The sequence below is a fragment of the Pinus tabuliformis genome, chromosome 3_2, assembly GCF_031772625.1.
Source record: "Pinus tabuliformis cultivar Carrire ecotype Pingquan chromosome 3_2, CPIR1, whole genome shotgun sequence".
Taxonomy (NCBI): Eukaryota; Viridiplantae; Streptophyta; class Pinopsida; order Pinales; family Pinaceae; genus Pinus; species Pinus tabuliformis.
This window is the reverse complement of record NC_142302.1, coordinates 703030599-703049730: the sequence shown is the minus strand read 5'-3', so window position 1 is coordinate 703049730 and position 19132 is coordinate 703030599. Positions and strand designations below refer to the sequence as shown.

The 19132-nt window shown below is 36.1% G+C and overlaps 1 protein-coding gene, 1 long non-coding RNA gene and 1 pseudogene across 2 annotated transcripts; all 3 read right to left on the bottom strand.

Moving 5' to 3' along the window:
• Positions 1–7323: 7323 nt before the first annotated feature.
• LOC149182573 (uncharacterized) lies at positions 7324–9671 on the bottom strand. The gene is made up of 2 exons (XR_016257631.1): positions 9306–9671; positions 7324–8433 (listed from the first exon to the last, which is right to left on the bottom strand). It is a non-coding gene; the product is annotated as an uncharacterized LOC149182573 (long non-coding RNA).
• A 619-nt stretch (positions 9672–10290) lies between these two features.
• Positions 10291–11614, bottom strand: LOC149182572 (putative sarcosine oxidase pseudogene; annotated as a pseudogene).
• A 1594-nt stretch (positions 11615–13208) lies between these two features.
• On the bottom strand, positions 13209–18072 carry LOC149182571 (formate dehydrogenase, chloroplastic/mitochondrial-like). The gene is made up of 8 exons (XM_089416887.1): positions 17735–18072; positions 17329–17500; positions 15173–15358; positions 14846–15048; positions 14531–14682; positions 14270–14394; positions 13796–13908; positions 13209–13521 (listed from the first exon to the last, which is right to left on the bottom strand). Exons 1-8 carry the CDS (start codon positions 17822–17824, stop codon positions 13408–13410), a joined length of 1155 nt encoding a protein of 384 aa, XP_089273013.1. The 5' UTR covers positions 17825–18072; the 3' UTR covers positions 13209–13407.
• Between the last annotated feature and the right edge of the window lie 1060 nt (positions 18073–19132).

Genomic DNA, 19132 nt, shown 5'->3' with positions numbered 1-19132 from the left:
ACAACATCAACACTTTTTGTTTTCAGGGTTTTTGTTGCACAAAAAAAACTGGTTTTTATTGGCTTTTACTGTCATTTTTAAAAAATGTTAAATATTTACCCAAAAAAAAAAACAACAACATTATTCCATAATCAACATTTTTCATTTTCAGGTTGTTTTCATTTTTGGGGGTTTTTTGGCTAGAGTTCTCTTTTTGAGTTTATAATTCTCGTTTCATAGTTTACATCTTAGTCACCAAGTTCGAGTTCGAGTTTGAGTTCGGCGACCATGAAATTCGAATAAAGTTCGGCAACTAAAATTGTGTCGGTAAAATTCGACATATAGAAATTCGAAAAAAAAAATGTATATTAAAAATAGATATGCATATGAGAAATGGTATGGCAGCAAGTCCTTGTGAACTGTTCAAAAAATAAAATACATCTGAATCTTAAAATACTTCAATCTTTTAAAGATAGATTGGCATAAAAAATATACAAAAACAGTTTTAAAGCATTTTCATTGTCCTTTCAAACCCCTGTTGACTAAAGATGGAGTTATTGTTCTTATGTTGGAACAAGTACAAGACAACAAAATCCAAAAAAATTCACTTATATTGGTTTAAATATGACACATGATACATCCACTAACACATACAAATAGATATTCTTTTGGTAGTTCAATGAAAAACTCTGCATTATAATTTATATACAAAACCGTCTGACAGATGTATGCTTTCCTCACTGTGCATTTCCCAAGAAAAATCTTTTGTGCTGACATGAAAAATAAAGCAGTGAAATAGCTTGATAGCAGCAAAATCAGAAGCAGAAAAAACCAAACAGAACTGCATAAAGGTAACTCTATTTCACATGCAAAAGACGGTTTAAAGTTTAAACTTTAAAGTAGCTTGGCAGTTTTAGAAAATTGTTCATGCAAAAACTAAACTAGAAATCTAAAACAGGAACACAAGTTTTATTCTTGATGTTCCTGTTGCCCACTTGTTATATCAAAAAGTTCTATGTCATCAAGAGCAGTATGAGATGTGAATCCGCTAGATGCTTCAGCACCAGATTCATCAGTGAATTCCCTGTCAGTGTTTATGTCACTATCAATGTACAAATCAACATCATCCATTGTTGCATTTGGAACAGGATCGATCCACGGAGTAGAAGAATTGGATGACTCTTTAGCCACATTCTTCAATGCCAACTGCAAGTTACTACGAACATAAACAAGATCTTCTAATCTTCCAGATGACAATCTATTTCTTTTTTTGGAATGAATGTGGTCAAAGGAACTCCAATTCCTTTCAGGGAACCTGATGTCTTCACTCGATCCATTGCATTCACTGCCTTCAAGAAAAGTACCCCTTGAGGACAATAAACAAGCACATTGATCAATGGGCGATGACACAAATTTGACCAACCATCACTCAAAATTGTGCATCCTGTAAGCTTCCAGGACTCTTTAATATCAGCCAACTTTCCTGTCACTCTGTCTTTCGCTCTCTTTAGCAAAGTTGTCCTTAAAGCTTCAGATCCAGGAGGAACATAGCCCTTCCCAAAATCAATGGCCTTTTTAATTACATTTTTAAAATATGGACTCCTCGCCACATTAAAGGGAATTGCACATGCATAAAAATACTCAGCAACAACATCATCAACTTCCTGTTTCTCAACAGGTTTCCAGAATTGATTTAATGTTTTCGGTCCACCTGTTTTTGCTTGAGGAGCTGTAGAACTTGATCCACCAATGTTTGAAACTGAATTAATGGTGTTGGAGGAAGACATGGCAATCTCCCTCTCAATTCGCTGCCTCTTATTTACCCTTTTCTGCTTTTGCATCTGTGAATTGGAATGGTCTTTCTCCACTGTGGCTTTTTGTTCATCGGTGATCTTAGTGCAGGCTTCAACACCACCTCCACTTCCATTGCTAATACCGAGAAGGTGATCCACTGCTCTAGTCAAAGTGCCAGTGAAATTATGTCCACACAGCTGACATGAAAGATTAAAACCATCTTTTTGGACAAAATTCCAAGCTACAACAGTTGATTTTGGGGGTGCCATTGGAATTTAGAAGTCTGAAATGTCTGGCACTGCAATGTCTGAAATGTCTGCAATTTTTTTTGAAATTACATTTTCGTTAGTTAGAATTTAGAAAAAGGAAAAGTGATTCAAAACAGTTTGCAGTTTGCACACATATTTATGCATATGTATCAGTATGTTTCAAGATTTAGGCTCACAGGCCTGTAGGCTGTAGCTATTACACGAATATATAGATCTATGTAAATATAATGCAGTGAATTGTTTTCTGGGCAAATTCCAAGTCCAACATTTGTTACAGGCTGGCGTACACACAGAACCTTGATTCCTGAATAGGTGTTATATTGGCTGCTGTTTTGATGGCACAGTTATACTGCTAAATGTTCTTATCAACACTTTTTTCTTTATTGGCATGTACTATGGATGGATACTAATATACTATTTATATATACCAGTTTTATTCGGATGTATTTTATTTTTTGAACAGTTACATAACTGGTTGCTCACAGGACTTAACAGTCATTTTTTCCAGACAGGTTTTTTGGACCAAGCCACGGCCCACTATATGGCTGATTTTTGAAGTGCAGTTCATGCACATTATAACTTATAAGTTATATGATCTAACAATTGGTTTTAACATGTCACTAACGCAATAATGGTTCAAACTGTTGTTTTATAATTTTATTACATTTATACATAAATATTCTTTTAATTTACAGTTTTACTGGCAATTGGAATTTGGATGCATCATGCAGTAAGTTAGTAACTGGTTGGGCCATAATCAATTTCGCTCTAAGGTGTGGAAGAAAGAAACTTTTACTGTGTAAAGTAGGGACATGCCAGAATGCGGAGGTGTTGAAGAAATATAATGAAAGCTTCTCCACAGTCTGAAGAAATAAGGAGGTCAAATTCATCACATTTAGAGGGCCGAAATTCACTGTCTTAAGGACTGATATCCCAGCATTGATCTCAGATCCGAAATTATCTTCCAGGTGCCACAAATTCTCGTTATTCCTCAGTGTTTGTTTTGCCCAAGCAGAGGTCAAGTTTCAGACTTAATGGCTGAGATACAGTGAGGGTGCTTACAGGAGGTTGCAGCCTACATATTAGATCATCCAATTGATGGTCCTCGATCATTGGTTGGTGATGAAGTTGGCTTTGCAGGGGTTCCTCCTACAATGATGATTAAGTGCTCGCATAGTGCATTTCACGTTTCAGCAGGTTTTGGTAAGTTCAGTCAAGAGCCAACGGTGGGTTCTCTACAAAAGTTTGTGGAAAGCTACAGCAACTGTGAAGACATGGGTCCCCGTCCAGCTGCATTTCCTGTGGAGGAAGTGCACAGGATTACTGTGTTGGACATGCGTTTGGAAAATGCAGATAGGCATGGTGGGAATATCTTAGTTTGCAAACGAGAGGATCAATCATCAATCCGACTTATTCCAATCGATCATGGGTATTGTCTGCCAGAAAACAGTATACTCTGTCTCGGTTTATTTATATTAATATATATACACAGTCAGACTTCAGTGTACAGTTCGCCATAAAGTTTGAACTCCTACCTGAACCGTGAACGTTGAGGCCTTGTGAACTTCACAGTGATACGCGTCGGCAGGCTGCAGCTGAGAGTCGAGACGCGTCGGGCAGACTGGTAGTGGACTGGTCACTGAAATGAAAGTTATGAAACCGGAGCAGGCTGCAGCTGTAGAGTGTAGAGTCGTTTGCTGTGACTGGTGAGTATGAAACCCTTCGCCCTTCGCACAACCAAACAATGCAACAATGAAACCGGCGAGCAATAAAACCCACAGCCTAAAGCCTAAAACGCGCGAAAAAAAAACGAATTTAATCGAACGTCAAGCGAATTTAATCGAACGTCAGGCGAATTTAATCGAATGTCAAACGATTTTGTTCGAGAAAAATTCGAATTCGGCTTGAAATTCGAGTTCGCCATAAAATTCGGCGAACTCGAACGAATATATTCGTTTCTCATTAAAATTCGCCGAATTTCGAATTTAATGGTTGAAATTCGCCGAATCTGGTGACTAAGAGTCAGTGTAGATGATGATATCAAAGGAACAAAATTGACAGGAAGGTGTTCTCTTCAACTAAACAAGTTTCCTTGAATACAACATGTCATTTCTTTCACTATAATTCCCCACAATTGAGTTCTTGCCATACAAAAAACTACTTGCTTTTAAGTATTTGCAGAAATTTGCAATGGTACTTTTTCTTTGACGAGAGGAACTGTACCCTTGATTTGACCAGAAATATTTGAAGCTTCGGTAAATTAAGAGCTTTGAAGTCTATCCATGGTTCCTCCAATATGAAGAACTAGCCTTCGGTGTCAAAATATCAATCCAGTGTGAAATCAAAGAATCACAGAAATTAGAAACAACCTAGAATCTCAGTGAACAACTTAATATAGGAACTCCCAAATTATTACAGAAAAAACTGCAAATATGATGAAACCCCTTTGAATAACACACTGAAGACAATTACTTGAAGCGAAAAGAAAACAGAGAAAGGAGTAAAATATAATATAGGTTGTGTCCATTCTAATTTTAATAGATTAACAAGAAACAAGGAAGCTAGACGTCTCCAAATCAGTGTTATTGCTTTGAGGTCAGCCTGTCATTGATTGTCCTAATGCTCTCTTAGAGGGTAGAAGAGTTAGACTATAAGTTGCACTTGACAGAACGCTTGCTTTTGAACTTCTCGATATATCCTGGGATGACATTCTAAATACTCGTAGTGGCAGATACCCTAAATACTCTCATGACACAGCTGCCATGACAATTAATCCACGAAGTGTAGCATTCTATTCCGCTGCACTAAAGCTTGTTTTGAACCGGTTCGCTGGTCAGGTGACCATTTTCAAAATGGATCAAGAAATTGATTCCTATTTCCTACCCTTTCCTAATTTCTTTTCATAACTTAACATCAGCATGTGCTTTCTAGTCAGGGCATGCATGCATTTTGGAATATCCTACATTATTCTTTTGTTTATCTGCCCATTTTCTACTCCTTCCAAATGTTTTATTCTTGTCCATCTCTAAATTGTTCTATATATATTATATATATTTAAAGAAAGTGATATTTTGTTTCCCACATGCCTGATTCCTGGGACTTAGGTAAGGAAATAATGACAACATAATTCCTTGTAGACTAAGAAAGTAGTAAGCCAGTTTGGCAATTATGCATGATCTGAGTCTCTTTTTAAAAAAGTGCATGCTCTGAGTCTCTTCTTAAAAAAGTGCATGCTCTAATTCTCCTCTTAAAAAGGAGAAAAGGTTGTAAATATTTAGAAATAAATAAGTGCCAGGAGAAGAAAAAGGACAAGTTACCACTTAGAATATAGCAATTGGGAACTTAGTACTGTGATACAGGAAACACCAGCGCAAATTTAACCCAAGATGTGCACCAGAGAAGATGGCAAATCTATTATCATTTTCTACAAACCAAAAAAATTCCACCAGTAAGAAAATATCTATCAGATCTCCTATTCAGATTAAAGGGGAGAAGTCTATAAGAATGAAATTAAATTCATTAGCAGTATAACTATCAAACTTTGAACACTCGTCCTTCATATACAGTATCAATTTGTCCTTGCCAAAATGAAAACAACAACAATTCTTTTCAACTTGACAGTTAGGTGTAATGTTGCAAGTCAAAAGTCCAATCAATTCTAACATGTCTAAACAAAAAAAGCAATTAACTCAAAATTATGTTATGCCATGTTTCAATAGTACCACAATATTTCATGTAATAAATCATTCATAAAGTTTTGGGAATGAACATGCTAGATTTCTTTCAAATACATTGAACGATACACAAAATACTCTCCATTTAGTTTAAACTTTAAAGGTGCTTTAAGCTGGCCTTATTTCTCTGTCAGCCATTTTGTATACCCTTCATCACAACAACAGATACAATAATATTATTGAGGAACAAAAAGAGACAGAAAGAGCATGCATCTCATTCTCAAGCTTCAGCTATTAAATAGGTAAGCTTGATTAGTTCCAAGCTTACTATCAAACACTTTTTATTTTCTTTGCTCTTTTCTCCATGTTGAAATCAGTAGGGAAAAAATGAAGCCATGTTTAAAAGTGGAGTTATGCTTTGTAAAATGCTTTAAACTGTTTTTCATTCTTCATACCTGAATCAATTTCTTTTCTCGATTACAATAAGAAGTAATCAATGGAAACAATTGAAGAAGAGCTATACAAAGTTGGAAATGTAGGTGTAGAGCCTATGCTGAAATTCTTCTTTCAAGGATGTACCATGTATCCTGTCTGATTTCAGTTTCACGTGATCTATATTGTGTAATGAAGCACCACCGAATCTGTAAACATGTTTTGGATAAACTATAGCATGAACACAACAATTCAGGAGTCTCACACAAGTGATTCTTCATCTTTCTACCAATAACTATATCAAAAACATCGACCTGCTAAAGTTCACAATATTGCTATAGATTTTATTGACCGAGGAAACTGAGAAGGGATTGGCCAAAGCAACAAAAGGGTTTCATAGTGTGCTTTTCTGCATATTTATATCATGGTTATCATGTTTAACCCCCTTTGTCCCCTTCATTGTCCCTCTTTTTGTCCAGGAATTCTCTGACCAACAAGAGTTGGAGCGCTATGGTGTAGTTGTAAATTGGAGAAATTTCCACACAAACATCCCAGTTTCTATCCTGTTTGGACATGTTCAACGTAAAAGTAGTCAAGGTTAGGCTTAGGTGCAAGTCCTCGACGCATTTTATGGAAGAGATGGCATGGCCCCCTTGTGTATAGCATTCCTAATGATGAATCCCTTGTACTTTTACAACAAACAGAATAATAAATAAATAAAATGGAGAAAGAGAAGGCATACCCCTTTACTGATACAACAATCTTACACAGAAAGGGTTTCTCCTAATGAAAAATCAAATGTTGCAGATGCATACAAATTATTGCCTAGATCAACTGGGTGTGGTGTAGAGATGCTCTGGCCACATGCTATGATTGAAGCTCTAGTCCAATTCCATTAACAAGCTCATGATTGAAGTAATTTATGGAGTTAGTTAATAAGTCAACAAATTCAACCTTTTGGCTGAGTTCATCTTTTCCTAATAAAGTAACTTAGTAAAGTTTCATCCTAAATCCATCCAGTGTTCGTTCATCTTTTCCTGGTCAAGTAAAGTATCATCATCACTCAAATATCCATATGAAAAAACATAACTCACACCAACCCAACTCTTCGGAGAACTCATTGGCAATCCCTAAAATACATCCACAAATCCTATATCAATAAAATTAGCATCTACTGAATACCCAAATCAAATGATATTAACACGCATTACAACAACCCAACTCTCCACAAAACCCCATTCCCATACCCTACATAGACATCCACCAATTCCACAATCAATAAAATTAGCAGCTACTGCTTACCCAAATGATAATAACACACATGACACCAACCCAAAATCATATCATCATTATCTATTGCAAATTACCTACTCTTCCCACTAGGTTGACCTCATTCTTAGTTCCTCAAACTGTTCAAAACCGTTAAAATCCCCATATTGCATACTAAAAATCCATAGCTTTCTGACATTTCCGCCATCTTAGTCATCAACAAAAGGCCATATGGGATCATCCCCTCCTCCAGAACACCACTATCAACATTACGTGGTGCCATTCCAACCATCCAGGCTACCAATCAATGGACCGGACCAGACCGAGATTGAAGCATCCAAAGAGCCTTGTTGGGTATTCCCTCAACAGTCAGAGTACACCGCAGTGGATATAATCAATTCTTCTTAATGGCATCGCATTTAATTTCGTTTTCAGCACCAAATTACCAGAATTTTAATTCCTTACCATTCTTAATCTAGGAGTTAGCACTAATGTAATCCCTCTGTTTGGCCTGTCTGTGTGTGATGGATAATTCATGATGATTGTAACAGATTTTTAAAGCTTGGATTTTATCTGAAGGTGCAGTCCTGATCAGTTTTTCCATGGCTGTTAAATCCTGCGAGGTTTGATGGTGTAAATTCAGGAACAGTTCTACAACAGTTCCAGGCACTTCTAGATCTGCTATAGAACAAAATTCTACAAACTTCCTGCAATGGTTAAATAAAAAAAAATTGCGTGAAAAATAATCTACTCTCTAAAGGAAGAAAGCTCACTATCTTATATGTATACTTTAGAAGTTGCACCAGAGTCTCTGTTGCAGATGCTTCCTTAAGTACAATAAGTGCTGCAACACGAGCAACATCACGTCTGTGCAAATATTTTTACATATGCTTCTTTAAGTACAATCAGTGCTGCAACACGAGCAACATCATGTCTATGCAAAGCTTCCTACAGTTTTATTTCCTTATATCAGATGCAGTTTGAGGGAACTTCCTAAACCATTATTCATGAAATCCCTGCATTTGTAGTAAGAAAGAAATGTTATTTGAGAAAAAGGTAACATCCATAATCAATTTTTCACTCTTGCATTGGGGGTATGGAGTCACTTATGGCATTCAGTTATACCATATTATGTATTGTGTGTGGACATGATCATTTGATGGGGAAGATATATGTTCGCAAGCACAAGCAGATAATAATTATATTAAACCACTTATTTCTAAAAGTAAATATAGTGTGCTAAAATACTCTGTTACAGAAAATGTTATTTGAGAAAAAGGTAACATCCATAATCAATTTTTTCACTCTTGCATTGGGGGTATGGAGTCACTTATGGCATTCAGTTATACCATATTATGTAAGTTCGGTATATATTCACATTAGATCATATTCCACATTATTTAGCAGGATTCGATTGTTGTGTGAAAGCCATCCGAGCCATTACATCATGCATCATGTGCTATGGTGTGACATGATCATTTGATGGGGAAGATATATGTTCGCAAGCACAAGCAGATAATAATTATATTAAACCACTTATTTCTAAAAGTAAATATAGTATGCTAAAATACTCTGTTACAGAAAAGAGTTTTCATATGAAACTTGAAGATAAGAAGAATCCGACCAATTTTTCTTAAATGGTCGGAACGAATCAGAATTATTATATGAACCATGAAAATGAAAGAATAGATCTAAATTTTTTTCCTGACCCGAAAAATTGAGACGAAAAATTAATTCACTGATTATTCCAGATGCTCACCAAATCTGGAAAAACCCAGAGGTTATTTGTATCCCTCGAAAACCTCCACCTACATCCCCATTCAATATTTCTTGGCCTACTATTGGCCAAACTACTTGGGCACTGGGTTTGGGATAGCGGATGTCTCACCTTTCTGAGGGTGTCAAGCTTCCCAGGAGGAAACTTCCAAAGAGCATTTCCAACCGCAACAGGACTGGAGCAGATAGAAACATCAGGCAATGGACCAAATGGTTTTCTTAGGGTAGAAGGTAGAAGTCGAGGATCTGACTTTCAAATTGTGCACAGGAGAAACAAAATCTCTGGTATGGCTCAATCTTGGTGGTGTAGGATTCTTTTCTTGCAAAATAGGGGCACAAAACAAGAATTTAAACCACGTATCATAATAAACATATATAAAAATATGTATCTGTGACATACTTTTCTACTGCTTCTTCCAGTAAAATGACAAGTACTCTAAACCCATTCCTTCTTTTACATAGACAAGCATTTGATGTTGTTTTCATTTTCAACGGAGGGCAAGCAATAATGATCTTTATTTTTTGGAAGAACATATCTTATAATTCATTACCCATAAATAAAAAAGACGAGTAGTATAACATCGTAGAGCCAAAGGACAGTCACACAAGATCCCATGCACAACATAAGCAAGGAGAGCTAGCATATCAACTGTGACTCTGACCTTAAGAAGAGTAGTGATTTTTATATAACATTTTCATATATTTCCATTCATTTTGAATCTAACTCACAAAAATGAATAATATCAAATTTAAGTAGTGTTACAATTATTTTCGGTAGATTTGTACCTTTATTCATTTTCAACGGAGGGCAAGTAATAATGATCTTTATTTTTTGGAAGAACATATCTTATAATTCATTACCCATAAATAAAAAAGACGAGTAGTATAACATCGAAGAGCCAAAGGACAGTCACACAAGATCCCATGCACAACATAAGCAAGGAGAGCTAGCATATCAACTGTGACTCTGACCTTAAGAAGAGTAGTGATTTTTATAAACATTTTCATATATTTCCATTCATTTTGAATCTAACTCACAAAAATGAATAATATCAAATTTAAGTAGTGTTACAATTATTTTCGGTAGATTTGTACCTTTATGAGGATGTTGAATATAGATAAGGAGAAACATGTTTCTCATATTCTTTAGGATTACTTTAGGGATTCTGAAAAAAACGTTCAATTGAAAAATACTGTATGGGAACCCCATGAGCTTCTCCTGTGGGGGAAATATCAACCATTATTTGTCCTATGAAAGAACCCATATTAAACTCGTGTTCAGAGAATCCAGAGGCGATTAAAATAGGGGACATGGATGTTGTTGGCATCTCAATCTTTGTTAATGGCAAGAAATCAATGATGAAATCCTCATCAGGGGACATTTAATACATGAAAGCCTCGGTGACAATAGGGCTCCCTCACATAATAGTTCTTCTGAAACTTTCATCTAACCAAGGGCTTACCTTCTGCCTCAATGCATCAAGATCGGGCAATGAGGCCCTCTTGCCTGGCTCACATGGGTAACCTTCATGAACTGAGACCTTGAGCAATCTAAGGTATTCTAAGAAGGGTGTCCCATAGAGGTAAGGATCATTGTAACAGGAAAAGGTGGGGAATCCATTCTTCGACAAAAATCTCTGAAAACCGTATTTGATTTTCCAATATGAAATGATGGTATGAAGAAGCTGAATGGGTAATTCAATCCCTGAGATCTCATTAGAAATTTGTTGAGCCCATTCGCCTACAACAATCACACGTTCTCTTCTAAGTAAATAACCCATTCTGGTACACACAAGAACCCCATCTAACCCATCTCTCAATTTCCACCCATTACTGATTTTTGTGATTGGGCATTTTCCCTGAGTGTAGCTTTGTGCTTCAGAGCCAAAGACTAGAACATTGCAAATGCTTTGGAAGCTCGCATGATCCCCCATGTCTGTAACAAATCTAATCCAATCATTGGACAACTTGATTACCTCGAATCTCTCGGAAACTTTTTCTGAATTGAGAACTTCAATGGGGATCCCTCGTTTTCTGCATACTTGTATAATAGATTGGAGGCTCTTGTTCTGGATGGGACCCATATCAAGCTATTGGGTCTTGATGTGCACTCTATAACCAATTTCTTGTTGGGATTCTTCTCATAGATTGAAATAGGGATCTCTGACATAACAGTTCTGTAACACCCTCCTCCCACATTTACCGATGTTAACCGGTCCGTTGGGGTGAACATGTGATGAGAGGCTACTACAATCTGATTCAACTTCCCATGTATAGTTAAGGACGTGGAACTGACACAATAGAACCAATCTGACCTTCTATAAATACCATAGAACCTATAGGAGCCAACCAACCCTTCCAGGTGATCAACCCTTGCAACAACTTGACACTTCATTACCTTAGAGCTTTAGTCGCTCCCATGACATGGGCATGCAAGCGACTGGGGTCTTTTTCAGCTAGTTATGAGCCTGTGAGCCTGAATTTTGTGCCACTTTTTCAAGGCCAAGACTCAGGCCACTGCCCAGAACTCCATGAAAATTTGAGGGATCAAAAGTAACATCGAAAAATAATACAAATGTAAATACTTGAACAAAGAATTAGCTTGACCCCTACTAGCCATGACAGACATTTCGCCAAACATGTCACAAATATGCATTCTACGGGCCATAACAAAATATTTGAGCATAGGGATCTCATACGCATCTCAGAATCACTAAGAAGCATTGATGCCTTATCACTTTCGCTGCATTATCATCTATGAGGTCATATAAGAACCATACATCACCAATGTCATAAAACATGCTCATAACCAACATATAACCAACATAAATAACAAAGATACATCATCCATAAATGCCTCATATGAACATGTACATTTTCTCCTAAAATATGTCTTATCTTTAATGTCATGCCTGAAAACCATTGGAATTTTAATGTTTTTCAGAGTCATGATATTTTATCCTTAATAACATTGCTGAAAAATGTTGAAAATTCACCTCGCGACCAAAAAAAAAACATTATTGCAAAATCAACACTTTTTGTTTTCAGGGTGTTTGTTGCACAAAAAAATTGGTTTTTATTGGCTTTTACTGTCATTTTTAAAAAATGTTGAATATTTACCCAAAAATAATAATTGTTATTCCATAATCAACATTTTTCGTTTTCGGGTTGTTTTCATGTTTTTGGGCTTTTTTGGCTAGAGTTTTATTTTTGAGTTTACAGTTCCCTTTTCATAGTTTACATTGTTGAATGTAGAGAAGAAGAAGACCAAATTCATTGCACAATGGTTCATCTTGAGAGGAGGAGTTGATCATGGCAAGACCTTTGCTTCAGTTGCAAAATACATTTCTATAAAGGTAATTATGTCTCTTGTATTCGGTGAATCTTTATATCAAAGGAATGTAAAGACGATGTTTTGTTATGACAAAATAGAGAAGTGTTTATCAAAATAGAGTAGTTGTTCTTGAGTAGGTTCCCTGAAATTCACAGGTGGCAGGAATTTTGACTAGGCTCTTGGCAAAGGACAGACAAGGCTTGGTAGAGAATACTTTTCTCAAAGGGAGAGTGTTAAACTTTTTATCTTCTTTTGTAAGAATTACATGGTCTTCTACCTCCTTGCACATGATCTAATATAGAACCTAGAAGTCCAGAAATGAAGTGGAACCCCATTTACCAGAGATTTACCCAAATACTATATATTCACCAAATCAGGCAACATAAACACTAAAAATTAAATACCAAGAAAAGTCAACGACTTGAATATGGCTATAATCAAGAGAAACTTCAACATAGAATTGTCCGAAAACCACACCAAGACAAGGCAGAAACCTGCCCTTCCATACACGAACAAAGGTTCATTTCTCTGCTAGTAGAAAAGATGCATAGCATTCGCTGAATCTGTGAGCCAACTTCATGCATCAATAGGCACAAAGGGCCAAAGCGCTGACTTCACTCTATTTTAGATTTTGTTTATTTCAAAACTACTAACCTATAAAATCAATCAGATGGAATGAGCTTCATGCTAATCTTGTATCATTCATTCCTGCATAATGCTTTGAAGCATCATTGGTCTCAGGAATGTATTTGACAGTTCAATATTTGATGCACTGTTTTATTCGAGGGAAGCGAGCTCTGTTCTGGCTCTTGCTTGTTATTCCAGATAAAGCAGCCTTCAACAGGATGAATCATCTGCTTTAGCATCCAACATGAATTTTTTATAGGTATTGACTGGCCAGTTTTCCTTCCTTCACAATATAATTCTGCGAAGGGAAATCTTCTCCCTTGAAGTATCTGTCTAGCATATCCTTTGTTCCAGCTGCATACCTTATCTGAAGTAGAGATTTTATGAACAATTAGTGAGAAAACTCTCAAGAATATCTGTGTATTTTTTATGATTCTTATTTTCTGCTTCCAAAGATGACAAAAAAGATAAATTAATGAGAGCATTAAAGCTTTGTCCAATATAATTGACTTTCTGAATTATTTATGAGGAACATGGAGCATGATGCAATATAATTGACTTTTTGAATTATTTATGAGGTACGTTTGTCAATCAAAGCAATTGCTAGAAAGAAAGGGGTGAAATTGGATGAAATCAGACACCTGGCCATCTATTGTAGTCCCAGAGATATGGGGAGTCATAGCATGGTTTGGCATGGAGCGCCATGGATGATCTTTTGGAGCAGGTTGAGCAGACCAAACATCTCCACTGTAACCTGCATTGCAGAAAGCCCCAAGAGTTAGCAATGTACCTGTTTCCATCACTGCAATTGGCAGTTAGCAATGTGCCTATTTCCATCACTGCAATTGGCAAACTAACTTGTTCTAACAAACGGGAACATTGATAGTTTAGAAATTTAAAGCACAGAAAAACGATTCATAGTCTTGTAATTGCCTCCGAGAATGAATGACAAAAGGACTGCCAAAGCACAAAAGTACAGTTACATTGTTTTATTAGCAACGTATCATCATGTTCTTTCTGAATCTGAGAGAAATGTTTGATGATGGGACTTGTATGTCCATTATTGACACTGGGAAGGAGGCAATATGAAGAGGAGTTGAATAAACATAACTGACCTCCAATGTGTCCACTTGCAGAAGCATCAGCAACTGCTTGAGCATCCATGATGGCCCCTCGAGCATTATTCACAATCAATACACCCTTCTTCAGCTTGCTGATTTTCTCCTTGTTAAACATTCCCCTATTGTAACCAAAAGGAAAGGGCAAGAGAAACAATAATTAGGTCTCTGTTCACAAGTTGTATAAAATATATAGGTGCTATTGATGTCTGAGTAAATAATGGGAGAGATTATTTATGAAATTGTGATAAGGCGCACCTAGTTTTGTCAGAAAGAGGCATATTAATGACAAGTACATCACATTTAGGTAGCATTTCGTCAAGATTTGTCTCCAATGTTGCTCCAGTTTCCTTTTCCAATTCGGGTCCAATAGAAAGACGGTCGTGGTAAAGAAGCTTACAATTGAAGGGCTGTACAAAGGAACGCAATTCAATTCAACATCATGTAATGTTTATTATTATTAGATTGAAATTTTGAAACAAACAGCATGCATGCATAAGAATTATGGAGCACTGATTTTTGAAAAGAAGTTTGCAACATCATGAAGTAGTACTAGATCCTAAGAATGAATACCTTCAAACGCTTAAGTAGTTCTTTGCCAATACGCCCTGCACCAATAGTACCAATAGTTTTCCCTTCTAGATCATATGACCTGTAAGAAATTGCTGCCACTTTCCAATCACCCTCAACAATTTGCTTATATCCAGGCACAAAGTTTCGCATCAATATGAGAATGCGCATTAGCTCATCTTCTGCCACGGACACCACATTACTTGCTGTAAAAATTGTTGAAGAAGGCGTCAGTTAAATTATGAAGAATCATTGCAGAAACTTGTTCATACTAAAATGTCCATAGCGTGAACAGGGCAGTGACAAGCGGTATAATTTCAGAAATAGTACCTGTAACTTCTGCGACAGTCACACCAGCGGCTGCTGCAGCATTTAGATCAATGTGATCAGAACCAATACCAGCTGTCAAAAGAAGCTTTAAGTTCTTTGCCTTCTTGATCCTCTCTGCTGTCACATAGGCAGGGTGGAAAGGCGTGGAAATCAAAACATGCGCATCAGGTATGTGCTTTTCAAGTTCTGCAAAGGAAATTAATTGTGTAAGTTTAGTCCGCAGTGGGTTACAATTCTCAAATGTAAAAGCAAGCAAGCAATACACTGATTTGGACGATCCATGGTAGCAAGAAGTAGGAAAGGGAAGGCATCCTAGAAAATTAATAGATTGGATTGTGGATTAAACAACCACTCAACTTCAATTGTGAATAACCAGAAGTCATTTATGACTTGTTCGACAAGATATATATTCTGTAAATCTCACTTTTTGAAGCAGCACATACGATACCATCTAGATTGATTATTATTCAGGATATGAGGAACAAAAAGAAGTCTAGGACATAAACTATTCATCCATATCAATAACAACAACAGATAACACGATTTTATATCCCAAGGGGTGGGTGGCTCTTCACGGGAGCAAATCTCATTGAATACCTTGGGGTTACCAGCTGGTATTTCAGCTAGCAGTTGGTTACTACCCTCGTCGTCCATCCAGGAAAAAATGAGGAAGAGGGAGGAAATCTGCAGGGGGCTAGCAAGATGCTTGGAACGCCTAAACTGTGGACAATATTTTTCAGGACCCGAAAAAGAAAGATGACTCCAGGTGATGTGGAGTTGGAGTATGATGTTACTAGGTGCCATATAATTATAACTCCCTCCCAGGTCAAAGACATATGAGTTGAGTTAGAAGGCCGTCTCAGGTTTCTAGGGAAACTGTTTTTCAAGAAGATTCTACAATACAAGAATCAGCATAGATGGTGCCCTGTCCAGCAGTCAAAGAAACTCTACCCAGCAAAACCCTGCTGATACACATTTAGCATTAGCTCTAAATCTTTTTCTGTGCTTTTGATGGCTAGTAACTACAGTAAGACAAATGAGACCTGCTAACAATTAGACCACAGTTTATTCATTTATTACGAAGTCTGGTGTACATAGCTTGATGATGAGACCTGCTAACAATTAGACCACAGTTTATTCATTTATTAAGAAGTCTGGTGTACATAGCTTGATGATGAGTGTGTCCTAGCACTCTAGTGTTAGCAGATAAAAAATCGCAATTCCAAATCAGTTATCATGATTTAAAGTTTCACGGGGCCAATTCGACAGCACAGTACATGTAGCCTAGTAGGGAATTTAAATTCCATGTTATCACCTCACCAACACAGAGAACACATATAGCCTAGCGGTATACATGGATACAGAAAGAAACAGGGCATTTGGGGGGCTTCTAACAGTTTAAAGAAAGAGATGGCGTTTAGCACAGCTCCCTTCAAGCGTTACCAGATGCATAATCAAGGAAAATTCGGGGAGGCCAAGTTTTGGGCAAGGATAAGGAAAAAATTCGGGACAAAATTGGAGAGTAGAACAAAAATATAAAGATATACACGTATATATTTTGATGAAAATATATAACCAATGGTGAGTGCGACAACATGACCTCCCTTCAGTCTCTTTCACAGAAATTAATCACCCAGTAGAGGAGCAATGAACCCAGCAGAGGTAAAAATAACCTAAATTGGGCTAGATGAGGGTTTTTATTACACAAGTTTCATTCAGTTAACTAAGTCATACTCAGAGGTCAAACTCGTGTTGACCGTCAAACTCTGTAAACAAGCAAGTTACAAGTTGGAAAATCAAATTTTGTGTCAACAACCAAGTTTGACTCAGACAAGTTGGAAAAATACATTTGCCTGAAACTCGGATAATGGCAGGTTCAAGCCACGATCCTGGTAACACTGGTTCAAACTTTCCCTTCTATGTTCTGAACCTACAGATCCCCTGCGCAACTTCTATGCATATGTTCGATGATGTTAAATTAAGTTCAAAAAGACACATTAATTTTCTATGTTCTGAACCTACAGATCCCCTGCGCAACTTCTATACATATGTTCGATGATGTTAAATTAAAAAGTTAAAAAAACACATTAATTTTATTTTATTTTGCAAAAGTGATAATTTAAACATAACAACAAAAGAAATCACTGCTAACTTACCACAGTCAGGACCTTCCTTGTCATCTGTCACAATGTACTGGTGACCATTAGATTCCAACCATTCTCGTATGCCCAAGGCATTCTCGACACACCCGAGAAAGTTTGGATTGAGCGAAGCATATTCATTGGCTTTATAAAAGACTCCAACAATTTTATTACTTCCTGCAGGTGCCTGAAACATAATAAGAGCATATAAATTAGAAAAATAGGAAGCAGAGAATGTAAGAAAATATATAATCTTGTTTTGTTAATGAGAGTAATAACTGAAACTTGACACTGCCTTCTCCGGGTAAACCAGCCTACTTATACTTGTATCTCAGACCTTCATACGTGGCAAGCAAGCATCATCTTACGCAACTTCAATCCCGACAAAAAAAAGAAGCGAGGGTGATGGATCATCACTTACATGCAATTCTCTGACAGAAGAGACTGGGGAGCAGATTGGCCTTCTACTCGCAGCTCGGAATGCAGATATAACAGATCTCCTGCTCGCCATGATGACTAGAAACACAAAGAAGAGAAATTTAGCAGGTCAGCCAGTACAGTATGGTAGCAATGGCGAATGGATGAATTTGGCCCCAGGGGTTGGTTGCCTTAAATATGTGGTGATTTCTGGTTTCAATTCAATTTGCGCGTGAGTCTCCAGATGATGAGACGTATAGGACACCATCAGCTTACATTAGTTAGATTGTGGATTTCTTCTGCATTACCGACAGATCCAGACCCTGATGATCCTGTAATCTTACAAGAATACAGATTTTTTATTATTATTTTACATTTTTGCTGGACATAATAACCCCCACCGACTACACACGCATTTTCATTCCACATTCACAATATGGTCACATGTCATTTTATAGTTAATCATTTAATTTTAAAGTCGTGGTTTTAATCAAACACTATATAACTAGTATTTTAATTATTTTATATTTTGAAAGGTTTTTTTGATATATTTTCTAGTCAAATTTATTCCAATCATAAGTTTGATATCTAAATTGGCTTCTTGTCCAATGAATGGTTACTTTTATGATTGGTTAACTAAATTGACTTCTAGTCATATGAATGGTTAATTTTATAATTGTTCAACTAAATTGGCTCCTTGTCATATGAATGGTTAATTGGCTTCTTGTCATATGAATGGTTAATTGGCTTCTTGTCATATGAATGGTTAGATTCATTCACCTTCACTTACTTTCTAGTGAAACTTTTAGATAATGACAAGTTTGAAAATTCAAACAAAATTTGTCCCTTTTATTTTTATTAAATTTGTTTTTTCTCTTAATTAACTAATTTATTATATATATATATATATATATATATATATATATATATATATATATAATTTATTTTAATTTCCATTTATTTATTTATAATTATTTATTTTATTTCTTCCTTAATTATGAAGATTTTTTTAGTTATTTTTTAATTTCCTATAATATAATATATTAATCAATCAATTCAAGTAACTAATTAAATATTTATTAGTATAATTTTGACTTTTTGAATTTTTATAACATAATATATTTGACCATTTCAAATAAAGGATTAGATATTTATTTTTATGTTAATTTTTTAATATATTGACGTATTCTCTTATCAAATGTTCAGAGATGTTTAATTAAAATATTTTATTCCCCTAATAGCTGGATGCATCTCTGCTATTTAAACAAGTTGATAGATTGATTTTTTCAACTTTGTCATGAGGATGAACCACATTAATTGGTTCGAAATGTCGACCAACAACTTGAAATGTGATTAATCCGAAAGACTTTATCAAAATCATTATGGATTACAAAAGTCTAAA